Genomic DNA, 27141 nt, shown 5'->3' with positions numbered 1-27141 from the left:
ACCCAGCTGATTACCAAGGACTTAAGAATCTAGTGTAAATGATTTAAATTCTTAAAATCAATTCTTATTCAGAACATTTTATTCTATTTACAAGGGTAAACATTTGACTCATAAGGAGGTATAATCAAAGATTATTTGGCTTTCCTGGAGGAAAAGAGACATTTTGCAATAAAGTTTAAAGAGGAGGTTCTCAGTGATGAGAATGTTGAGGGACTAATCCACAGTTATATGCTAGACACCTACCCACCTTCCATTCCAGCCAACGGCCATGCACCATGTAACAGAGGAGAACTTGTTGAGGCATTCTCTGGTTCTGTCCTCTTCATCTGATTCTGCTTGTTCACCTGTTCCACTTTTCTCCACATTAACCTTTGTCCTACCCTCCAATATTGCAAGAGTAATATTATCCAACTCTATTAGGTTTTCCTTGTCTCCTGAAGTGAGCAAGTAACACATTCCAGAGCAAATGAATCTAAGCTCGAGAAAAAAGAGAAAGGAAGAGGCACTTCACAGTTTATACCCAAGAAATAAAATTGGAACTGCTAGTATGTCCATGATAGGACCCACAGACCTCTGTGCATATATCCAGAAAAGGCACAACAGTGTCGCTGTTTGTTCTATTTTTAGATATTTGAGGAATCTCCATACAAATATCTACATCGGTGGCACCAGTTTAAATTCTTATCAGAAGAGAAAGAGAATTACTATTTTCCTATATCCCTGCTAAGATTTGCTGTTTGTTTTCTTGGTGGTGGAAATTCTAATTGGATAAGATATCAAAGTAGTTTTCATCTGTATTTCTCTCGTGGCTAATGATATGAACACTTTTTAAAATATCTATTGGTCATTTGTGTTTTTTTTTTTTTTTTTTGAGAACTGGAGGTGTATTTTGCTAGTGTTCAATTTTTTTGCTGAGATATGTGTGTGTGTACATATATATGTATATGATGACATCATATCTATATACACATGTATGTCAATCCCCAATCAAATGTATAATTGAGACAATTTTTCTCTGATTCTGTCTCTTATTTTGATGGTTGGTTGTTCTTTGCTGTACAGAAGATTTAAATTCTATAAAGTCCCATTTATCTGTTTTAAGAAGTCCTTGTTCATGTTTATGGCATGAAATATTTGCCTTCTTTTTGTCTAGAAATTTCAGAGTTAGAGGATTTGGGTTAAGCTGTTTTATCCATTATGGAATTTTGTTCAGGATGAGACATATGAAGATAATTTCCACATAAATACCCATTGTCACGGCAGCATTTTGTAAAGAAGTTTTCTTTTTTTCAGTATTTTTTTGACACATCACTTTTCTTCTTTTCTGAAGGTAAGTAGTGACTCCATTGGGTCTTGACATTCTCTTTGTGTTGTGACATTTAATTGTCTGTCCTATTGCCCATTGTGAACCCATTTGAGCTGTTTACATGCTTTTGATTTAATTTCAGGAGGGCAGATGTGTTTAGAGATTTATCCATTTCTTTCTGATTTTTCTTTTTCTTTTTTAAGGCGATATAAGTAAGTTTGCAAGATAATTCTCCTTTAATGTATCTTGGCACTTTACTAGGGCCTGTTAGAGCAATTCTCTTCATTGCTAATCTTCTCTATTTTGGTCCTTTCTCTTATTTTGTGATTAGTATGCCTAGGGGTTTATCAAGTTCATTTATCTCTTCAAATAATTAACTTCTGGAAAGATTCTGTGAGTTGTTCATTTGATTTCCATTTTATTAAAACTTCCCCCAATCTTTAATAGTTCTTGCTGTCTGCTGTGTTTGTAGCAGGCTTGTTACTGTTTTCTGGGACCATGTGACTCATCACTAGAGTATTTGTTTCATGTCTTTCTGACTCTTTAATGGCAGTACTTACAGTTGGCAACTTTCCTTTTAGAACTGCATAAGCCATATCTCAGACACCTGAGGAAGTTATGCCATTATTGTCTATGCTTTTAAGGTTTTTAGAATGTCTTCAATGGCCCACAGTTCTTTCTGAAGTATATTGTTTTATTTCCAGCCACTTGTGTTGCTTCTGTGTGTATTCGCTGTTTTTCTCACTGCTGTGTTGATATGAAGCAACAAAAAAAGGATATCTTGTATTTTAACTTATTGTTATGATTCAGTCACTCTTGGCTGGGATGAATTACAGTGTATCTACAGTCAGCAAGCAGAGAGAGGAAGACTGATGCTCAGGTTCCTTTGTCTTTTTCTAAATATTTTAATTGTTTTATGTGCATATATGTAAATATATACAATACATGTGGTTGTCTATGGAAGATGGGCACTAGAAGAGGGCACTGGATCTCCTGGAGCTGGAGTTAAAGGTGGTTGTGAGCCACCCAATGTAGGGGGTGAAACTCTGGTATCCGGGAGAACAGTAAGCACTCTTAACCATGGGACTGTCCTTACAGGCCATCCATTTGTCTTTTCTGTTCAGTACAAGTCCTCTGCCCACAGAATGATGATATCCACACTGGAGTGGCTCTTCCACTCTCATTTAACCCAATAAAAAACACCGTCACAGACAGCAGGGAGGGGAGCTTACAAATCTCAAATGGGAAAGATTAACCTGCACACTGTGGGTTTTTTAATGTTAATTTCCTCTTTCATTCCTCTAGAATCTGGTAAGAGGGGTTATTTGATTCTTTTGTACTTTCAAACACTTGCTTGGCAGTCTACAATATAATTAATTTTAGGGAGGGTTCTATGAGCCATTATGAATAATGTATATTTCCTATGTGTTGGATGAAATATGCTATAAATATCTATTAATTACAGTTGAGTTATATTATAAATTTTGTTTTTCAGTTTTTGAGTTTATAAAACTTATCTAATGATAAGTATGAAATGTAGAAGTCTCTGACCATTACTATAATTATTATAGCAAGATTTAGCTGAAGTTTCAGTTAAGCCTTTTAGTGTTTGTCCTATGAAAAATTAGGATCCCTGAGATTCAGTGCATAAATATTTGCATTTGTTTACTTTTTAAATATGTAGTGGTCTTCATATTTCCCTGATGATTTTGTGTTTGAAATCATTTCTATCAAATATTTTAATAGTCATACCAGCTTTTTCTTGGCTTCTGTTGGCTGCATAGATATTTTCCCATCCTCTTCTCTCCATCTAAGTTTGTGCCTATCTGTGTCTCAAGGGGCCAACAATTCCCTTACTCATTTTAGAGCATCTACCATTGGTCTCAAGGAGAATATCTATGGCTCCCTCCTCCCATGTCTGACTGAGGTTGGAAGGCTGCCCCTCTAGCCCTTTCAGTTTTTTGTTTCTTAATATTCAGAAAATTTCAACATACTCTTACCATGACATGACCTAAATTATACAGCTCTGCACCTCTCTGATAATGTGGCCACATTCAAGCCTTATATACAGATTCATAGAGGTTCTTCCTGCTATAAATTTTCAACTTAAAATTATATATATATATATATATATATATATATATATATATATATATATATATTAAACTTCTCACCACTATCAGATGGTGTCACTTAGGGTTATGATACAATGAACTTCCAGGTAGACTTTTAGAAGCTGACCATAAATACAAAAAACTCAAAGAACTTAATGTCCGCCCTTTGTCATCTCAAGACCTATCTCAGAAAATGGTATTTTTTAGAAAGAGTTCTATAGGGGTTAGCAACATTTTTGTTACTCTTCAGTATTTTGAATCCGTCCTAATATTAACCATAGGTAAATCTGTCTTCTGTTGCAGAAGGAGTGTGTGTGTGTGTGTGTGTGTGTGTGTGTGTGTTTATACACCCTAATAGCACCCTAGAGAAGCATTTCTAGAGCTGGAAAGATAGCAAGTAAATCTCTAGCCTGCTCTATTGCACTTTTGTAAATATACAAAATGCCATGGCCAATAATATGTATGATCATCTCCACTCAGCTCTTTACTTTCTTCTAATAGCTTCCTTTCTTGCTCCATTTCTTTCTTTGCCTCCACTTTGTACTATGTTGCTTTTTTAAGATTACATTTGGCACTAAAATGACAGTTTGAATAAATAACAAAAAGTCATTTAGAAAGCCAGGAATGTAAAAATACTAGAAAATTCAAAGAGATATATATGCATATAGTTTCATGAAATAATTTTTTATCATTTATTTTTCTTTTTTTACACTCTAGATTTTATTATCATATAATCTGCAAATAGTGATACTTTTGTTTCTTCTTTGCCAATTTGTATCCACTTGATCTCTCAGGGTGGAAATCAACCAAATAGAAACAAAGAGAACAATACAAAGAATCAACAAAGCCAAAAGCTAGATCTTTGAGAGAATCAACAAGATAGACAAACCCTTAGCCAAACTAACTAAGGGCTCAGAGGCAGTATCCGAATTAACAAAGTCAGAAATGAAAAGGGAGACATAACAACAGAAATAGAGAAAATTCAAAAATCATCATATCCTACTATAAAAGCCTAATACTCAACAAAACTGGAAAATCTAGATGAAATAGGTGGTTTTCTAGACAAGATACCACATACCAAAGTTAAATCAAGAGCAGGTAAACTATCTAACAGGAAATATCTAAACAGATATCTTTCCATATCTCATAAGGAAATAGAAGAGGTCACTAAAAACCTCCCAACCTAAAGAAACCCAGGACGAGAGTAGATTTAGTGCAGAGTTCTACCAGACCTTTAAAGAATGGCTGATACCAATATTCCTCAAACTATTTCATAAAATGGAAACAGAAGGAACACTGCCTAATTTATTCTATGAAGCTACAATAACTCTGATACCTAAAACATACAAGGACTCAACCAAAGAAAGGGAACTTTAGACCAATCTCACTTATGAATATCAGTGCAAAAATCCTCAATAAAATTCTTGCAAGAAAAGTCCTCAATAAAATTCTTGCAAGTCGAATCCAAGAACACATCAAAACCATTATTCACCATGATCAAGTAGACCTCATCCCAGGGTTGCAAGCTTGGTTCAATATATGAAAACCTATTAATGTCATCCACTATATAAACAAACCCAGAGGGGGGAAAAATCACGTGATCATCACCTTAGATGCAGAAAAAGCTTATGACAAAATACAACATACCTTCATGGTAAGAGTATTGGAGAGATCAGGAATTCAAGACCCATACCTGAACATAATAAAAGCAATTTACTTTAAACCAACAGTCAATATCAAATAAAATGGAGAGATAGTTGAAACTATCCCACTAAAATAGGGGACAAGACAAGGATGCCCACTCTCTCCATATCTATTTAATATAGTACTCAAAGTGCTAGCTAGAACAGTAGACAACAAAAAGAAATCAAGGAAATTAATTTTTTAGAGTTACTCAACCTATATCACAAATACAAAATTTTAACTTTTAAGATACCGAAAAATAACAAATGCATATCTAAGGTCTCCATCTCAAAGATAATGCCCTGTGCTTTTAAGAGCTGTCAAACCTAAATTTCTCTGAGAATAGGATAGGTTATTTTTGTCCAGGCCTCAGCTGAAGTGTGAGTCACTTTGGTGTATGTATCTTGGGACTCCCAGGTGTCATTGTAATGGTTACCATTAATTGTCAACTTGAATAATCTGAGTGAAGAGTCTCTAGGAAACTGCCTTAACTGTGTTAACTGATACAGAAAGACACATCCACTCTAGTCAACACCATTTCATGCCCCTGCTCCTGAACTATATTTGTGGACAAAGTGGGCTGAGGAACAACACACACTCATTGGCCTCCAGTCCTGTGGATGTTTCCAGCTACTTCAAGCTCCTGTCACCTTGGCTTCCTCCATTATAATAGACCATAATCTTGAACTTTATGCCCCATAAACCCCTTCTCCCTTAAGTTATGTCTGTCCTATGCCTATCAGGAAAAGAAAGCAACAAGGCAAGAAACTAATACAGATACAATTTTCTTAAGGTTAAAAGGTAAACATATTTGAAGTATAATTGTCTTTTTAATGTTACTAATTCATTAGTCTCTTTAGTGTCCCATCAGTACATTATAGTATCAGTTTTCTTCTCAACTCAATATAAAATTGGGCCTTTTTCATTCCTGTTAAGATATAGTTATTTGCAGAGAGGGATCATGTTATATTTAAATGATTTGTCTGTCAGTCTCTGCCTAGTTCACTGCCTCGCAAATGTAGCCTTTTAAAACTTGGTTCCTTATTAACTAAGGAAGTGAAAAATCTCCGTTCAACACTTTATTTCATTTAATTTTTTAGGGGTTAGAAACAAAGTAAGATGAGGCTAATGTCCCAATAAGTATTGTTTTAAAGACTTATTTCTATGTTTTACATATGTGTGTATGTCTATGTGTGCACGGCACCTGGGTGTGAGTGCCAACAGAGGTCAGAAGATGGCATCAGATCCCCTCGAGCTGGAGTTACAGGTGGTTGTAAGACACCTAATGTGGGTGTTGGAAACCAAATGCGGGTCCTATGGAAAAGCATCAAATCCTCTTAACCATAGAACCACCTCTCCAGAAACCCCTGGTTGCACTCACTGCCGTTAAATTCACATAGCCTAGAATTTCTTTAAAAACATCTTGGAGTAATTGTCTATCACGTTGCTCCATGGACACATCTATGATGCATTGTTTTGATTGGCTTAATTGGTACAGAAGGGCCTAGCCAACTATGGGAAGTATAATCCCCAGGCAGGTGGTCCTGGATTGTATAAGAAAGCTAACTGAACATGAGTTTGAAAGCAAGCCAGAGAGTGAGCCAGCAAATGGCATTCCTCCTTATGCTTTAAATTCTAGCCTTGAGTTTGCCCCAATTCCCTCTCTACGATGAATTATAACCTGGAAATGTAAGCCAAATATTCCCTTTTCTCTCTAAATTGCTTTGGCCAGAGGGTTTTATCAGGACATCAAACTAAAACTAGAATAGTTAATACCAAAAAACTTTACAGTGTTTCCTATTTAGCTAGACATTATTTGAACATGTTTATGATCAAGAGGATTCAATTTTTATCCACATCCACCGAATGCAAGGAATATTTTAAGTTAAAAAATGAAGTTAAGTTTTAAAAAATAAACAAATGTCTTGTTATGGATAGAAACACTTCTTTGAGTTTACAAGCAGATGGAAAGAAGGCTGGTCTGGGCTGAAGTAACACATTCACACTGAGAAGAAGAGGGTATCGTCTTGCCAGGAGTTGCACATCATTTAAAGAGAAAATAGGCTCTCACAGGAAATGGCATTGGACACGTGAAAACTGATGGGCAGCAAAAGGCAATTTGAAACTCATGCTATGAAATAAATGGCAAATAGTCAAAGGACTGGCAAGGAAGATCCGAATCCCAGAGCAAGCATTAGTATCCCGTCACCTGTGAATTTGAGACCTAAACATTTTAGTTTAGATAGACATCTACAAAAAGTGTGTGCGCGCACGTGTGTGTGTGTGGGGGGGGGGGGTGGGGGGTGTTGCCTAAATGTCTGTCTGCACCACATGTGAGGTCAGCAGAGGGCATCAGATCCCCTGGAACTCTACGATCTGATAATTGTAAGTGCCCTACAGTGCTGGGAATACAATCCTCTCCCTCTCTCTTAACCATTGAGCCATTTCTGCAGTCTCCTTAACAAGTATAATTTGCATCGAAAACAAAGCGGTGGCGACGAGGCTGGAAAAATACGTAGTAACTTTAATATCTACGTGGAATTTGGGGAATAAGAGAAATCACATTGTGATAAAAATACATTTACCCTGGCCATGATCCGCTAACAGACGTGCCTCAACAAGGGCTGAGAGTGCTAAGAACTTCAAATGCACATAAACATTTGTCACCCTTGTTTACAGTCATTCTTGGGGCCTATGATGGGGACAGTGAAGCTAAGTTATGAGCACATGTAATTTACTCCATTGAAATGCCTCTGTCCTCTTTTCTCCCAACTGATAATGCAAGCTAATCTTCTTCTAGCATGTGCTGGCACAAGCAGCAGAAGCTAGCCAGTTTGCTAGTCTTTTAGCCAAACATGTGTTAGCGCCTGACTCACAGCTGCCTGCTCTGCTTGTTGCTCTCAGTAATAGTGGTGTTTCTCTAGCAGTGTAGTGAGTGGATGAGGCACTTACATTCTCTCCCTCTCCCTCTCCCTCTCCCTCTCCCTCTCCCTCTCCCTCTCCCTCTCCCTCTCCCTCTCCCTCTCCCTCTCCCTCTCCCTCTCCCTCTCCCTCTCCCTCTCCCTCTCCCTCTCCCTCTCTGTCTGCCTGTCTCTGTGTCTCTATGTCTTTGTCTTTCTCTGTGTCTCTGTCTCTCTTTCTCCCCTCCCCTCTCCTCTTCTTCCTCCTCCCTTTCTCCCTTCTTCCACACTCTCTTAAGAGTGTGTAGGTCTACTGCTATCAATAAAAGGAAATCAGACACATTTCCTCCTTTTATGAATTTGTATCCAAGACATCTTACCTCAAAAACCTGTGCCTGGGTCTAGTCTCTGAAGCTCTTTAGCAGGGCATCATCTTCCTCAGTTGCTATATCTCAGTAGGCCACACATGTCTGCTAATGTGTTACAACACATTATATAACCTATCCTATAATCCTTAAATCCTTCTTAGATCTTGTGTCTGCGTGAGAAAAGAAACCATGGGTCTGTGGTCTCTGAATCATACTATATCAAAGGTTGACAATTTGAGACAGTCACTCTAAAAGAAAACATTCAGGAAGATATTTCAAAAATACTACTAAACACTGTAAAAGTGAGATCTAAAACCAATAGAAAACAAAGATGATAAGTAAGTTGAGTGCCAAATCTTTATACCCGCATTCACATTTCAAACTGAAATTCAGTATTTACTGGGTAGGATTCACTTTAAATGCAAAACACAAAGTTGAGTGAATGGCTTACAGAAGCTGAAGTTTGTGCATCTTTCACCTTTTTGCAATACAGAGGGTCCAGAGAAGAGGGTGTGCTTTCACATCCTGAAGGGTGGGACTGAAGATTCCACCTCCTAGACAGAAAAGGCATCACTTTGCACCCTGCAGAGGATACAGGCCTAGGATTCCAATAACAACCTGAATGTTTCCAGGCTGGAGACTATCCCTGTGCCATTGAAACTCCATCTGTTACTCACAAATTAGAGTAAAATAAATAAATACATAAATAAATAAATAAATAAATAAATAAAAGGAGAGGGAGGAAGAAGAGACTGGATTAACCAGGATATGTGTGTTTGTACTTCTCAAGGCCTTTGTGGGAAGAGTGGCTGCCAGCTTCAACTCTCAAGAATGCCACAGTACAAAGTGTCTAACTGGTATTTCAAGTGAGATTTGGGGAGAGAAGCTACATAGGTAAACTCTGGGAAGCCAACCCTTCTGCAGTAACACACTTCAACAAATGTTTAAAACATGTGTTGATCCTTAACAGGAAGGAGTGATAGTTCAAAAGAGTTGTCAGACAGTTGGATAATTAGAGCCATAGAATTCAAAGAGATGGAGCTAGGGTGCAGCTGTTAGGAGCTCCTTGAAAGCGCCCAAATTCAGTTCCCAGAACCCACATGTCAACTCATTATGGCTGCAATTCCAGATCTAAGCGATTTGATGGTACTGGTCTTCCCTAAGTCATGTGTTCTTATGCACACAGCTACTCAAAGACATGTGATGAAACAAATAAAAATAAATATTAAAAAATAATTTGAAGAAAATCAACAAAAGTAAGAAAATGTCAACAAAAGCATAGAACAAATGGATATTATTACAATAAAACAAAATACTAAAATACCAGTCGTTTATAACAAGTGTATTGAAATTAATAAGAAAACTTTTAAACTAAAATTATGAGCAAAGATACTCTGGGCATGGCATGTACAAACAAAAATATAGTTAGTGTTAACTAGGCAAAGTAAACATTAAGGCAAAAATATGATAAAAGGGGATTTGTGCCAGGATTAGATGTACAACCCAAAGTCATAAACTTCTATAAATTTGAGAATATAATATCAAAACATAAACACTACAAATATAAAGAAACTGGATAAAGTTCAAATGTTAAACATGACCCTAAAATAATTGTCTCTATAAATCTATCAATATTTATATATAATACATTTGTATAGAGTGCAGTTTGTTCTTAAAATGTTGAAATATCTACAAAAAATTGTTAATTTATTTGGTCGTCTAGAAAACCTTAATAAATGTAGGCAGAGATATGATCAGACATTTTAACACTAGTTGACTAATGTTATTTCATACATGGCAGCAAAGTTCTACAGTGGCTATGATCATGAACTACAGAGCTAACCTTGTTTGCAGCCAAGGAAAGTTAAATATCTTCTATATCTGTCTGACCATCAAAGATATTAGTAAAATAATTTTTTTTTGTCTGTGCTTGAATGTTTGTGTGTGTGTATGCAGTGTATGTTCATATGTGTATGTGGATATACATGTGTGTGCAGTAGTACATGACATGTTTGAGTGTGTGTGTGTGTGTGTGTGTGTGTGTGTGTGTGTGTGTGTGTGTAGGAGGTTAGAGATCCACCTCAAGGCTCTTCTTTGGGTGTTTTTGTTTTGGTTTTTTTTTGTTTTTTTTTTTTTAAAAAAAAAAAAACTATTAGTTACCTTGGCATTCATCAAATTGGCCACATTGTGTGGCCTGTTAACTCCAGGTATCTGCTGTTTCCAAAACTCCATAGCCCCTCAAGTCCTGGGGTTACAGGTGGATTCCACTATTCTTACTTTTTCTTGGATGTTGGGATCCAAACTCAGATCCCCAAGCTTCCACAGTAGGCATCTTATTGACTCAGCCTTCTCTCCGGTCATAAAAATACTATTTTCTACATCATAAGGAATCTGGAAAACTAAATGATGAAACATAACCCAAATGTTTAGGACAAATTATAGTTTATAATATACACAAATAATATAAGTATTGTTCTAAAATTAACATGCATTTTTTTTATTTTAGAGTTGCTTTTATTATTTGATCCTTTGAAACCAAAGGCCACTTGACAAGTTTCATTCAGATACACCCAACCTGTGTGCAGTTTTCTTATCAGATAACATAAAGAGATATGCTCACCTAAATTCTATTATAGAATATCAAGATTAGTATTTTGCAGAATTATCTGAGAATATATTTTTCTCTTTCAACTAAAATAGATTTTCTCAATACAATATATTCTGATTACAATTTCCCCTCCCTCCACTTCTCCCAGTTCTTCCCTGATGTTATGTTTTATAACACAGTATAATGCAGAGGAGAGAATACCTTGGTGAGCCCATGCTGAGTTGTCCCCCTAATGAATCATGCCGTGCAACAGGGGTACTATAAAGATTTATTATGGGGGGAAAGGAGGGAAGCAGAGATATAGAAAGGGGTAGAGACAGAGAAAAGGGAAGGCAGAGAAAGATGGCGAAAGAAAGAAGAGAGAGGAAGAGAGGAAGAGACTGGGAACATTTGGGGAGAGAGAGAAAGTGAAGAAGGGAGAGAGAGAGACTGGGATAGGGAGTGCCATTCCTGGCTAGCTGGTACCTGGTGGCTATTGCTAGGTCTCTGTTGCTAGGTTCCAGGGAGGAGCCTAGTGGAATTTACTGTAAGCTAATATTTACCTCCCCTCCCATCTGGATATACTCCATTTCTATCTCTCATTAGAAAAGAGCAGGCTTCTAGACGATGAAAATAAAATATAACAAAATAAAATATAGTATGATCAAACTAAAGCCTTCACATCAAAGTTGGACAAGACAAACCAACAGATAGAAAAGAGCCCAAGAGAAGGCACAAGAATCAGAGACCCACCCATTCAGACATTCAAGAATTATATGAAAGCAATAAACTAAAAGCCTCAATCTATATGAAGAGGACCTGGTGCAGACCCATGCGGACCCTGTACATGCTGCTTTAGTCTCTGTGAGTTCATGCAAGCTGTGGTCATGTTCATTTACGGGGTTTTGTTTTCTTGGTGTCCTCTACTCTCTCTGGCTTTTACACTGGTCCTCCTCCTCTTCCTCAGGTTTTTACCGGAGCTCTGAGGGGAAGGAAAAAGTGCATACTTTTTAATGCTACTTGATTATAAACAAACAAAATATGAAGTGACATTAAATCAAAACAACTTCTTGCATTTACTTGTTTTGTATGGGCTCATGTGTGTGGAAGAGAGTATACAATGTCTTGGACTCAGTTTTCTTATTCTACCACATGGATCCCTAGGATTGAACTCAGATCATCAAGATTGGCAACCAATGCCTGAAAACTCTGAACAAGAGTATGTATATGAAGTGGGAAGGGAGAAGGGGAGATAGGGAAAATAGAGTAGGCAGACAGAACATGACAGAGAGATACATGACATGACGAGTAACTGAGAGGAATACAATACTTTAAAACCAATAGATGAAAGCAGCTATGCATACAAACAAGAAAAAAATGAAGAATTATGTTCTTATTTCCATGATAATAGAACTGAACATTCATTTTAGAAATTAAAGACTGGAGACATCGTCAAAAATTGAAAGATTTCTGTAACAAGGAGCTAGATGTTTGCCAAGTGGGGAGAGTTGCACTGAGGCAGATTTCAATTGCATGTGAATGTTTGTAGGAGCCACTTCAGAGAGTAGAGTTGAAAAAGTGCTACTGGTGTCAAAAGTCCTGGTCAAGGCAGAAATTAAAGCAATGTGATTACAAAAATCACCAGTATGATGGTTATTCTTTCTTGTCAACTTGGCTACATCTGGAATTAACTAAAATCCAAAGCAGAAGGGGCACACCTGTGAGGGATTTTTGCTTAATTTAAAGTGGGAATGTCCACTTCTAATCCTCATCTTTGATGTGGGAAGACATCCTTAATTCAGATCTTTGGACGGAGGAAGGGTCGCCTCTAATCTGACCCATACCTTCTGCTGCAAGGCTATATAAGGACATAAAAGAAGGAAGTGATTGCTGTTTGCCTGCTTGCTCTTGCTCTCACTGGCAAATCCATTTTCTTCACTGGCATTGAAGCCTGCTTCTTTAGGATTCTGGTGTATACTGAAGATCAGATGATATAGCCAGCCTTCTAGACTAAACAACTACTTGGTAATGGAAGCCATTGTTGGAGTAGCTGGACCATAGCCTGTAAATTGCACACACACACACACACACACACACACACAGAGAGAGAGAGAGAGAGAGAGAGAGAGAGAGAGAGAGAGACAGAGAGAGACAGAGAGACAGAGAGAAACAGAAACACACACAGAGAGACAAAGAAACACAGAGAGATTCTATTACTCTTAATACTCTAGAAAACCCTGACTAATACAGCCAGTAAATTGAGAAATACTATTTCTCAATTACTGAGTGTGATTATTAGATGAGAAGGAAATTAAACTTAGAGGTGGATATATTTACTGTATTTGGGGATCACAATGGGTACCAGAAAGGAAAATGTGAACAGTTGTGTAACACAGGGTCAAACTGGGAGGGAAATTAATGAAACCAGCAGGAGCATGATGGAAATGATGGTAGGTATTATATTGAAGTATAATCACATAACAATGAGCCAGAATGATTCAATGAGGAAATCTGTTGGTGCTTAAAAGGTATGTCAGGTTTTATCTCCTAATTATTAACTCACCAAGATATATCTCATTTCATACACTGTGTTTGCAATGCTGTGCTGGTACTTCTCCATCAGGAGGTAGAATCTAGGCCTTGGAACTCAGCAAAATTTTGCAATGGCCTCTTACAAAACATCACAGTGAATTACATATCCTGATTCTGGAGGCTCCTCACAAAAGTCACTGCTATACTTTGTGTATCATTGGGATTTGTCCACTCTGATTTAATTCTTGCCTTCAGAAAGACAGGAGATCAATTTTTACGGTTCTATATTTCTTCTATTAAATAAAACTCTGGGTATAATGTTGCCATAGCAGACTTCTATTATAAAAAATATACATTCAAGCATATGATTTATAACCATGATATAATCAATCCATTTTCAGAGAAGTAACGTCTGATATTAAGTCATTTATTAAACCTACAGAGATAATTTATAATGTTATAGTTTCAGTTCACTGGGTTTTAGGAAACCATGCATTCTGAAAACAAAATCCAATTTCTCTTTTTCTGTAAAATGAACATTAACCACATAATCAAAGCAATAAATTATGTGGCTGTGGGAACAGATGCTTCTCTTTCATTTGCCCATTTTTATCTTATGTTCTTGCCAAACGTAATACTTTCTATTTACTAGACACAGATTTACAAAGGAATCAGAGTAACTGTCTCATCACACTCAAGGAGGCTTAAGTGAGGAACTACAGCATCCAAGACAGTGCGAGGAGGAGATGGTGGGTAGTTAACTTCCTGTGAAGAAGTTATACATCCCTGACAGGAGTAATTTTTTCAACCCCAAGTTTTGAAGAACTAAAGACATGTCACAGAAGTGGTGTCATTTTTAGTTATCTTGGAATCTGACGAATTTGTAAACATGAGACATAATCAATTTCTCATTTGAATGTAACTTGGATTTGAAGATTTGAAATAATGATTCTTGGTTGCCTTTGCTTCTTTTCTGCATCCTTAAATTACTTACATTATATGCAATTGACTTAATGAGAACTATTCACGAATAGGGGACTTCATGGTCAAATTTCTTGGAAGACTGTTACATTCAGGAGGCAAAGCTTAGTGTTCTAGTCGAATGCCAAGAATGTATTATTTCCCATGTTATTTGGTTTGCAAGCTCTCGTGGAAGCATAATATCCTGGGTTTGCACACTGAGAACAATTGGATTTGAATATAATTAGGAAAGTTCACAGCTCAAAACAAATTGGTAAGGAAACAGTGTGACATCAGAAGCTGACTCTAATTGGCTGTGCTCTTTAGGAAGCAAAAGCAAAAACTGAAAACAGTTCAGAAATTTCAGTTGGGATGTTGGTTGGTGTCAGTTCATCTGCCTTTCTCCCAGGTGACCAGCTCAAGTTGTCCAACATGCTAGTGTTTGTTTTCCTGGGTAAGTGAACTGTGCTGCTACTTCTGAAATTGTTGCAATATTAACTCTTTATAAACTGCATGCTGTAACATCTAGCCTAAGCTTATGGGTGTATGTAATAAGAAATGCCAATTATGTTACTGACTTGTACTTCGATGTTATTTAGTGCTTTTGAGAAGTGTACATTTACCGGCAGTTACTTTTTTCTTACTAGATAGAATAACAAAATGTGACCATTTCATTGCTCATCATGTTGCTTCTAAATAACTTTGAGCTATATATTAAGATCTATGCAGTTCTTAGATGTGTAAGAATATCTTAAAAATAGAACTGTCCTGTATAGACTTACAAGTTAAAGGATGGCAAAGTTTTAACTGTTTAGCCTCAAAAGCAGATTATAAAAACTAGAGTTTTTATACACAGACTGACCCATCTACTTTTCAACCTTATGATTCAGGATCAGCTGAGTAGACCAAAGAGGCTGAGCTCAAGTTTTCTGCCTCTTGAGTAACATTCATGGCCCACAGGTAAAATGTGGGCTTAGCTCTCTTGTGTTGGGTTGTTATAAGAGGTTGGTCCAAATAATTTTCACTTAACAGGGAACCTATGAAAATCTACTTGGCAGATGTGTGATTGATGAAAGTTAATATTTTCTTCATGATATTTTAGAGTCTCTGTCTCAATTTCAGGATGAGGGATAATTGTGATCATACTGGATGTTAATAAACAAAACCAGAATATTTTCTTTACTATTGGCTACAGTGGTTGATGAATGGAGCTAAATAAGAGCCAGGAAATAATGTAGGTTATTCCAAATTACATTTTTTTTAAAAAAAAAAAAAAAAGGAAAAGCAAAATAAATCAAATCCAAGAAAATTAGCCAGGAAGTAAAAGATCCTTTGCACATTTTCAGTGTCTCTACGGAAATTCTTGTGTTGAGAGGTTTTGCTTCTTCTCATTCCTGTAATGTTTCCTTATTTCTTTATTAGTTTCTAGTATTTATAGCTTTGTTATAAAGATAAATCTAGACGTTTTCAATTTTTGCAGCAAGCAATATATCAGATTACACAAACGATATCACTTCCTCTTCAAGGTTTTCAGTGAAAAGGCTGTGGCCATTGCTTTTATCTTTTCTAAACCAGGTTGCATGGAAAAAAGGAAATTATTCCTAACATTGTTAGGACTGAAAATCTCTGCAAACTGCAAAGCTCTTCTTCAGCATTAAATAATTACATGTTATGATAAAGCCAATTCCTGTTGCCCAAAACAATGGGGGAAAGGGTGACTTTATTAATGAGTTTTATATATCCTTAAGAGGATGATGTAGTTTACAACATTCTTCGTCTTCCTACTTTTAACATAAAATTTATTTTTTGCTTAACACCAGTAGAATATTTGACAAATTTCATTTCAAATATTGAGCCATAAATTGTAGCCAGAAACAAGCAAGGCAGAGTAATGAAAGTGTTTGGATTCTTGTGGGCCGAATCATTAAGATAACTTCTTTAGTCCATTAAGTACTTCATTAAGTGTAGATTATGGTATGAAATTCAAATGGAATTTTAAACAAGAAGTAGAGAAGGAGAAAGGAAGTAAGGCACATGCAGGGGGGAGATCACACAGGATCACCACTCTGTGGAGCTGGGGAGAGTGATGTGAGTTTTCTAAGTAAGTTGTTCACAAGGTGGCATGTGACTGCAATACCAGCACTGGAAAATCCGAGACAGGGATTATGAGTTTAAAACCAGTCTGGGGTAAATGATGAGTTTATTATTAGGTTATACTATATATGGAAACATTGTATTCAAAACAAATAAATCACCAAAAGATAAAGTAAAAATAGCCAATAAATGCCATTTCCTTATAAATCAAGCGTTAACCATGAATCCCTAATTTAGTCTCTGGAGCTCTGAATTAGTGCAAGCCACCTTGTACTTTTATTGAAAAAATAGCTGTCTTGCGATGTGTTTGCCAACTTGGAGTTCAGGAGATACAAAATCTATTCTCAGCACCAAAATGGTAGCTTACTGTAACTCCAGTTCCAGAAGATGCAATTCCTCCTTCTGTCCTCTACAGGCACCAGGCTTGTACATGAGCATACATTCATACATGTAGGCAAAACACTAACAAAGATAAAAATAAAATACATTAAAAAAAAGAACTTTGAAAGAGAAAACTACCAATGAGCTAAACACATGGGCCTAGCCTCCCAGTGTAGAAACTCAAGAAGTAGTACATATGGCCCAGTCAATTTTCTTGGATTCTTCTTAGAAAACAAAGAGGTAACACAATGATTAACTTAATGCCTTACAGCTCCACATTGTCCCTGGTGATTCACAATTAACACCCTCTTTTGAAATAATAAAATGACGTGGCTCAAACAAAGCTTGTAGTTCCTATTCCTGACTCAACTGTGATTCTTAGACTTTTCTATTAATTGAATAAGCAAGTGTCTGTTTTGCATGTTTGAAAACAGAAAATGATTAGATTGTAAAATAGGCTCAATTCAGAGTGCTCTTTTCTTGGTTGTTTTCAGAAAACTCTGAAGATAACTTGTAAATATCTGGATGGGGTATTAGTTATTTATGTAGATCTTATCTGTTAAGCGTTATGTCTGATGTAAATCAACATATATTAGTTGGCTGCCTAGAGCATGCAATTATATGTCGAGAGTACAACCCTGAACAGCCCCTGTAAACCTGGTCAGAAAACCTAGAGAACATACTGTAGCAGCCAAGCCTATGGACACACACAGCAGGGCAAGCGATTCTACACCCTAGGGATTTCTAAGCTCCTAGGGAGACAAAAGAGGGATGTTTGCCCATTTTGGTTGTAGAGAAAAGAAAGAGTGAAGTTAAGAGTTCCTTAAACCATCGATAATGATCATAATCATTTAAATCCTAGAGGACAGGAATTAGTGTTTCCTGTAGACTAGAGAGTGGTCCACAGAGGGGCATAGAGCTGTAAGACTTCTGGGTTGTATGTGATAAGGAGTATGGAAGCCATTTTCTCTGGAGTCACGAAAGAGACAAAGCAAAGAAATGGCAGTGCTCAAAGTGCAGTACGTAGATGAGGTGACATAAGGAACCACTCGGGGTCAAACAAACTGGAGGGCAAGCAACTGGACAGAAAAGGACATCAGTGGCTCAAAGCACAAAGGCACAAATTTTGCAAGAATAGATATGGGAGAGTGAAGCTGAGGATGCATTAAAAAGTCCTTCATGAATTGTGTGCATGCCTATATTAATACAATTGCTGCTAATGACGTATGGTGGTTCACTGTAGAGGAGAAGAGATTGGAACAAGGTGGAGTAAATCTGCATCTGGAGTCTTATCTAGAACATGCAGATAGAGGAAATAGCTTTTCATCAGGCTTGGCATTGAAACTACATTAAATTATATATTAGAGGATCCTTAATCTAGATAGTTTACATCAAGCCATGAGAGAAATGGGATTCTCCATGAAAAGTGGAAAAAAAAAAAAAAAAAAAAAAGATTGAGGAAGGTCTGAAGACAGAATTTAAGCAGAGCACCAAAATGGAGGCAAAAGAGGTGCTCCCTTCTCCCTTCTCCCTTCTCCCTTCTCCCTTCTCCCTTCTCCCTTCTCCCTTCTCCCTTCTCCCTTCTCCCTTCTCCCTTCTCCCTTCTCCCTTCTCCCTTCTCCCTTCTCCCTTCTCCCTTCTCCCTCCCTCTCCCCCTGCCCCTCCCCCTCACCTCCCCCTTCTTTCTCCCCCTCCCCCTCCCCCCGCTTGTATAAGGTGACCTGGAAGAGACCATTTCCAGAGGAAGAGACAGACTCCAGACCAAAGAAACCATCAAAATAGCCAGAAATTGACAGATGAGACAGTCTTAAAGCATTGCATCTGATGTTAAGGAAGTGATTAAAGACTTTTTTTTTAGAAAATAATTTAGGGAGGGAGAGATGACTCAGGGGTTAAAAGTTCCTGCTGCTCTTCGTGAGGGTGCAAGCTGAGTTCCCAAGGCCTATTGAGCAGTTTGCCATCAGGGCATCTGACTCCCTCTTCGGGCCTCCATGGGCACCCACAAGCAAGTGCGTAAGTGCACATACACATAAATTAAAATGGATATCCTTTTAGAGGTTGTTATGATGGAACAATAGTAATAACAATATTGTAAATCGAGTAATAAACGGAAAGTGAGGAGGAGGCAAATAATAATCTTGTTTAAGAAACGTTTTTTAACTTTTGGGGGAGCACTTTTGAGACAGGGTTTCTCTGCGTAGCCCTGGCTATCCTGGAACCTACTGTGTAAACCAGGCTGGCCTCCAATGCAGAGATCCACCTATTTCTCCGTCCCAAGTGCTAGGGTCATAGAGAGGCGCTACGGTCCGGCATTACTTAAGAATCTTAAGCAGCATAGCAACAAGCATGCATGTGTAAGTACTTCTGTGGTTTGTGGACTCAGAATTCTTTGGTTATAGACCCGGGAATGGTAGAATTCAGTCTGGTTCCAGATGTGGGTTTTGGTTGGTTGATTGGTTGGTTGGTTGGTTGAGAATCTTCCTCACTGATTTCCACAAACTGTAACATTACAAACCTGTTTTCTTGTTATTGTTCTCACTGTTGTTCAAGCTGTGAGACTAAGCTCAGAAAATGAATCCTCTTCCCAAACAAATGATTGTGCGTATTTAACGCAGCAATGCTTGATTGATACAAACGGCTGTGAGCAGTCATGGAGAGCAGCGGAAGACACCTGCCTTGCTCCAGGTAAAAGCCCAGTGTTAAAAGTCCATCCAAATGATTCCCTTTTCCCAAGATAACAATGAGGTTTAATATTATCTTACAGACCCTTACAAGCTAAATTATTTTCACTTTAAATACCTCCACTTAATCTTGATACTCGGCTCATTGGCAGTAAACTTTGTTGCAAAACCGTACTCTTAATTATTAACGGGCCCTTATATAGTGACATTGAGAGTAGCTTTCAGCAAAATTTCAAATTATTATTGTTTTCTCTACAAACCCTACAATTATATGACTACTTCTCAAAACATGACTAAAATATTACAAATAATCTATCACTTTGATTATGTTAATTCATCCACGATGAAATAGAAAAAATATTTGTGATTGAAAAATTGTATTTGTACATTTATTTTATATACTATTTTCTATTTCTACTCTATCATGGACAAATTAAAATATTTTAAAAACTTGTGTAGTTGCAAACGTTCAAAGAGAGGGTTGGGATTACAGCAAAGACTATAGTAACTGCAAGAACATGTATGAAGTGAGTAGACAGAGGGAGATGACAAAATAAAGACTCAGTCCCACCTCAGCCTGCAAGAGCAGACTTCTGGTCTGGGAAGAGGCATCCAGAGGCCCAGTCACTGAGCATTCTGGAGGGTTCAGAAGATTGGTGACACTGTGTAGGCTCTGAGAGTTTTTGAGACTGAGAGGAAGGAGGAGGCCATGACTTAGCCACACCCAGAAACTGCTTTTCCAGATAAAAAGTGCCAGGTGGGAAATAAATGGAACCGCCTGATTTTTCAACTTCTGAGCACAATTGATAGGATTAGCTGCTCTCGGAATTCCATGAAATCTTGGGCCTGTTTTATGTCCCCCATTTTTTGTTTGTTTTGTTGTTGGGGCATGGATAAGAGTGATCTATGAATGTCTAGTATTTCTCAAACAGCAACAAAAGTCATCTAAATATTTGAGTAGCTGAGTTAATATTGATGATAGTATTTAAGCATTCTCTAAAAGTCAACTCTGCAACAGACTGATAATATAAACATTCCCTTAGTTCCAAAGACCTTTTATGCCAAAGACTTTTTAAAAATTATATTCTACCATTATGATAAATTTAATTCTCTTGGTTCTGTGTTTATTATAATTAAACATTTTATGAATATTGTACAAATTAATGAGAGATTAAAAAGGGGGAATGAAAATGTATTGCCTGACATACTGTTTCTTCACTCTACCTGTAAATATTTGATAATATACTGTTAGTCCACTCACCTATCCCCCACAGAGTGTTCTAGGTGAAAGGCAGTGGCAATGTTCTAAGGGTAGCAGGGTCTCCATCATCAGGACTAGAAGGATTCTACAGAATGCTCCAGAGAGCTTCTCTTCTCTGCCCTGGAGAGATAATACAAATATTTACATCCATAAGAGAATTACAATTATCTAATCCAGTGCTTATACATTTGCTCAGAACAAAACATTTTAAGAAGATATCAAATGTTAATAAAAATAAAACCCTATTTTTAATGATGAAATGTGTATCTACAATTGTTAAGGCAACTTTAAATGTTGTGTTAAAATATTATACTTAATATGCCATGAATTAGAACTAATTTATTTATGTTAGAATATCAATCTGAGTCATTTCCTGTAAATACAGTATTTAAGAAATTACTTGATAAGTAAAGCAGAGAGAAATACCTGCAAATATACAAATAAAATAATTAATTGTTTTTTTTTTAAAATAAGAACTGAAGAAAGATTTAGGGTAGAGGCAAGCTAATTTTCAACCAGAAAATGAAATGTTAGTAAATATAAATGACATTTTAATTCAACATCATTTATAAAATACTTTCTAAATGTCAGGAGAACTTTAACTTTTCATAAAAGTTTAGAATAAAAGTACAATATAATAGCAGGTTGTTACAGAAGAACAAATAAAACAGTTTAATAGGAAAGCTTAGACTAGACTGTAACCAAGTCACCCTGTGTAAGGTCAGCTTTAAGATTACTGAACAGCAGACATTGTCGTTCTACTGTATGGGAACATCACTTAAGATTCAAAAAGGTTTGAAGCATTTTGGAAAGCATTCTATGGGGGAAAACACTAAAAATACTTACTTAGTTTTAAAAGGTCCCTTCTAGAGACAGTTTCACGGCAGACTTCCCAGTATTGTAGCTCTTGTACAACTTGCCCTCTTACGTGATGTTCCCTGAGTTATAGACGCAGGAGCTGTGATACAGGTGTATCCAACGGGACTTGAGATCCCTTCTTGGGAGTGGAGAGATAACTCAGCAGTTACGAGCACTGGCTACTTTCCAGAAGACCCAGGCTGGATTCTCAACACCCACATGTCAGTTCACAGTTGTTTATACCTCCAGTTTCAGGGTGTCTGATACCCTTTTCTGTGCTTCATTGGCACCTAGGCAGGCATGTTGTACTCAGACAATCAGGGAGTAAAAACACTCATGCACATAAATAAAAAGAAGTAAACCTTAAAAGAGAGACTGAAGGAGAGCATTTTGATGAAGTTTGGTGAAAACTCTTATCTGTGGGTATAAGGATAAGATTTAGAATGTAATAGATCTATCAAAGTCATGGGAGAGGATTTTCTTTTAAGATCCGTGGCTTCATTAGTTGGGGAAGTTGGCTAGAGCACCAGGCTTGGTTTCTTTCCTGTTGAGTAGGTCTTCATTCCAATTAGAAAGCTACTGTTTACTGCACATTTACGAATATCTTACCAAAGTCTGATTATAAAATCGTCTCACAGAAATCTCTGTATAAATAGTAGCTGATCAATGGCTAATAGACATGTTAATGAGAAAGGAGGAGTCTCAGGGGATCACACCTCTGGCCAAGAAACTACAGGCTGCTGATAGGATGCTGAGAGAGGAGAGTTAGCCTCTCCTAGGGATGAGGGGTCTAGTTGGTTGACCAAGTGTCAGCTCTGAAAGCATGTTCACACACAACAACAAAGACTCAGCAGGTTGTATTTATATATCTGTGAAAACATGTACATATACATATATGTAACAATGATATAGATATAGATGATATAGATATAGATGATATAGATATAGATATAGATAGATATAGATATAGATGATATAGATATAGATAGGTTTAGAGTCTATAGATACATGTAACAATAATTAGGGAAGAAGAGACTACTAATTTGGGTGCGATCACTGAAAGAGTAGGAGGGAGGGGACTTGAGTGTAGTTTGAGGGGAAAAAAGGAAAGAGGAAAATGCTATTATTATATTTTAATTAAAATGCATAAAGATTTAAAAGAAGAAAAATGAAGCTGGAGTGGGTATATTGCTCCATAGTAGGGCATTGCCCTGTTATATAAGTTGGCAAATTATATCCCTCTTGGGAAGGTTGAGGGAGGAAATGAATGAGCTGACTTAGGTGGTATGACCAAGCTTCTGATACTTCCTGTTTCATATTTGTAGTTTTATTTTCTGCTTGATATTTGTAATCCCTAAGCATTGGAGGAATTCTTAGTAGTTACATTATCAACTTCTGCCCTAGATCCAGATGCTCTCATATTAAAACTCTCAATAGTAGATTAAGATTAAAGTTTGTAATCTATGTGTATTCAACAGATCCTAATGCATTTTGATTGGTTCAGTGTTAGAGGACAAAATATCGGAGCTCTTTGGAACTCTCTGAGTATTAAAGACCAAGGGGCCTGGTACTTTGAGTATTGTCCCTATAACAAACTTAATATTTACATATTAAAATGCATCCCATAGCCAATAGTATTTTCATTTATGGTTAAAAATCTTGGAGGGCATGGTTACTTTTATGAAGAACCTTTAGCAAAACAAGATAATCTCACTAAACTCATTGATTTCTTCGGTTGATATATCAAGAATCCTGTAGGAAGAAGAAATAACAATTCATATCCAGATTAATATCTTCAGTGTTATATGTGATTATGAAATCCAGGTGACTCCTGCAAGATAAATAATTTATTGCATTGTAACCGGAGTATCCAGTCTTTGGTGGAAAAAAATTTCCAATTTAAAGAATGTCTTTGTATGGATGACCTCTACTGTACAGTAAACAAACTTTTTGGAAAAAAGTGCACCAATAAGACAGGTAATATTTGTTGATCTAACTCTTTATTTTAAACCTAGATCCTACTCAGTCAATATGCATTCATTTGTTGTACATTCACTGTATTTAAATTGCTAACTTTTTAGTAATATGTCTGAGTTCAAGCAGGATATTAACATATGTTTATATTACGAATTCTGTTGTCTGTCTAACGCTGGCTGTTAAAAATAAATTGAATGTACATTCTTCTCTACTTCAGAACAGTATAAAAAGAATTGATACTTTCTCTTGCTTCACTCACTGGTCTAAACAGTATTATGTCTGCACAAGTCACTGTGGTGTGTGTATATGTATGTGTGTGTGTGTGTGTATGTACATTTGTATGTCTAATATTATAGAATTTGCTTAGTTTTTGTGGCACAAGTAAGTTTTTGCAATTTATTTTCTTTTTTCTGACTTATAGTTTTTATTCTTGGCATTTAAATACTTACATACATACATTTTTAAAAATTAATAGATTTTTATAGCATACAATGAAGAAGTTACTTTTTATTGGCTATTTTATTTACATTTCAAATGTTATCCCCTTTTCCCATTTCCCCCCCACCCAGGAACCCCTTATTCCATCCTCCTTCTTCCTGCTTCTATGAGAATGTGCCCCCACCCAAGCCCACACTCCCACCTCCCCACCCTCAAGTTCCACCATACTCGATGTCCAGCCTTCATGGGACCAAGGATCTCCTATCCAACCTATGCCCAACAAGGCCATTCCCCCCTATATATACAACTCAAGCTATGGGTCCCTCCCTATGTGCTCCCAGGCTGGTGGTTTAGACCCTGGGAGCTCTGGTTGGTTGGTATTGTTGCTCTCCTCATGGAGCCACAAATACTTTCAGCTCCTTCAGCTTCTTCTCTCTAACTCCTCCATTGGGAACCCCTTGATCAGTTCAATCGTTAGCTGTGAGCATTTGCCTCGGAACATGTCAGACTGGCAGACCTCTAAGGAGACAGCTATATCAGGCTCCTGTCAGCATACACTTCCTGGCATCCACATCAGTTTCTACCTTTGGTACACAGGATGGATACCCAGGTGGAATGGTCTCCAGGCAGCTCCTCCTTCAGTTTCTGTCCCACAATTTGACTCCATATTTGCTCCCTTGAGTATTTTGTTGCTCCTTCTAAGAAGGACTGAAGCACCCACACTTTGGTCTTCCTTTTTCATGAACTTCATGTGGTCGGTGAGTTGAATCTTGGGTATTGTAAGCTTCTGGGCTAATATTGAATTATCAGTGAATGAATACCATGTGTGTTCTTTTGTGATTTGGTTACCTCACTCAGGATGATATTTTCTAGTTCCATCCATTTACCTAAAAATTTTTCGAATTCATTGTTTTTAATAGCTAAGTAATACTCCATTGTGTAAATGTATCACGTTTTTTGTATCCATTCCTCTGTTGAAGGACATCTGGGTTCTTTCCAGCTTCTGGCTATTATAAATAAGGCTGCTATGAACATAGTGGAGCATATGTCCTTGTTATATGTTGGAGCATCTTCTGGGTATATGCCCAGGAGTGGTATAGCTGGGTCCTCAGGTAATACTATGTCCAATTTTCTGAGGGACCACCAGATTGATTTGCAAAGTGGTTGTACCATCTTGTAATCTCACCAACAATGAAGGAGTGTTCCTCTTTCTTCACATCCTCGCCAGCATCTACTATCACCTGAGTTTTTGATCTTAGCCATGCTGACTGGTATGAGGTAGAATCTCAGGGTTGTTTTGATGAAACTAATAGAAGAGAAGGTGGGGAAGAACCTTGAATACTTGGGCACAGGGAAAAAGTTCCCAAACAGAACACCAATGGCTTATGCTCTAAAACCAAAAATTGATAAATGGAACCTCATAAAATTGCAAAGTTTCTGTAAGACAAAGGACACTGTCAATAGAACAAAATGGCAACCAACAGATTGGGAAAAGATCTTTACCAATCCCACATCCAATAGAGGGCTAATATCCAATATATACAAAGAACTCAAGAAATTAGACTCCAGGCAACCAAATAACCCTACTAAAAATGGGGTACAGAGCAAGCTAAACAAAGAATTCTCAACTGAGGAAACTCGAACGGCCGAGAAGCACCTAAAGAAATTTTCAGCATCCTTAGTCATCAAGGAAATGCAATTTATTTTTTACTTGATGTTTTGATATTAGAGTTTGTTTGATTGCTTAGTTTCTATGTGACTCTATGACTTCTGTCTCTGGATATCTGTGTAATGTGCTGCTCTTAACATTTCCTGATTGTCTTTTAAAATGTCTTTAGGAGTTGTACTGATATTTTCCTTTTCATTCATGTATTGATAGTTTGTTCTCATGCACATGCATGTGCGTATTCGTGTTTGTGTGTGTGTGTGTGCACGCGCATGCACACACACAGGCGCATGAAAGCGCATGCTTTTTTATAAATTTGCCTTCCTTTTCAAGTTTCATTTTTCAATGAAAATGGCAACAAGTGCTCATCTGTGGATGAATTGCTTGTAACAAACCCCTTTTACATCAAGGTTCAGGGAATACTGAGGAAGAGAGAGGAGAAAGAATGTAAGTGCAGGAGGGTGGGATGGAGAAGTGTGAAATGCTGTCCTCTGGACAAGACTGAGCTGATACTCAGGTCAATCCACACCAGCTATGGGTGCCTGCTCAAGACTCATACAACACAAAGCCATTCAGCATCCCAGCATGGATAGGAGAGGAGTTCATGAAGCCCCACCCCTAGCACAGGAACTATTGGCATTTAGTGGTTAGTAAGGGAGAGAGAATCACCCTTGTTTAGAGATATTGGTGCTGGTAGTTTGTCCAGATCCTAGTGGATATTTCTATACCCGTTTTCCAGATAGCATTAATTTGACTCCGTGAATAAGGAAGAGTGTATGGAGTCTAGAGTAAGACACTTCGGTGCTTCTTAGGGTAACTTATAAGGGGTGGATATGCTCAAAACATATTGTAAACATGTACCAAAAGTTCAGTGAGTAAATAAAATATAATATTTTATAATTATAATAATAAAACATAATACAAAAATAAGAAAAAAATTGCCTCTGCACTCATTTAGGTCATTGGCAGCATCATTCTGTTTTCACATTAGATAAATTTGTTTTTGACAACTTTTTTTTTCAAGAGGGAAAAAGCAGGGCACAGCTGCAGTTAGGTCAAAGTAAAACCAAACTCCAACAATGTGACTAACTCAGTGTCTGACGTCTGGGATGTATTTGTATCTTCTGGCCTCCACAGAGTTTGAGAAGCTCCACACCTTTGCCACACAGCTCACCTTGTAGTCTAGTTCCAATCATACTGCTATCTTATGGTGGGCATCCCATGGTCTTAGCATTCCTAATATGCTGGGATGTCTGCTGTAACTGAGGCAGAATATCCACCAATAGATCCCTGGCTTCTCTATAGGGATTTAAACCTGCTACTTGTTGGCAAACC

The 27141-nt window shown here is 37.2% G+C and overlaps 1 protein-coding gene across 1 annotated transcript in view; it reads left to right on the top strand.

Annotated features, from left to right (window-relative positions):
* Positions 1-14882: 14882 nt before the first annotated feature.
* Positions 14883-27141, top strand: part of Gfral (GDNF family receptor alpha like) — a 63140-nt gene continuing 50881 nt past the window's right edge. Inside the window, exons 1-3 of the mRNA XM_034508159.2 lie at positions 14883-14904; positions 19476-19610; positions 23550-23702. Of these exons, the coding sequence (XP_034364050.1) occupies positions 14883-14904; positions 19476-19610; positions 23550-23702 (310 nt within the window). The remainder of the gene's footprint in view (positions 14905-19475; positions 19611-23549; positions 23703-27141) is intronic.

This window comes from Arvicanthis niloticus, chromosome 7 (assembly GCF_011762505.2).
Source record: "Arvicanthis niloticus isolate mArvNil1 chromosome 7, mArvNil1.pat.X, whole genome shotgun sequence".
Classification (NCBI taxonomy): domain Eukaryota; kingdom Metazoa; phylum Chordata; class Mammalia; order Rodentia; family Muridae; genus Arvicanthis; species Arvicanthis niloticus.
Note: the sequence above shows the minus strand (reverse complement) of the source record. Positions and strands in the feature narration are given on the sequence as shown.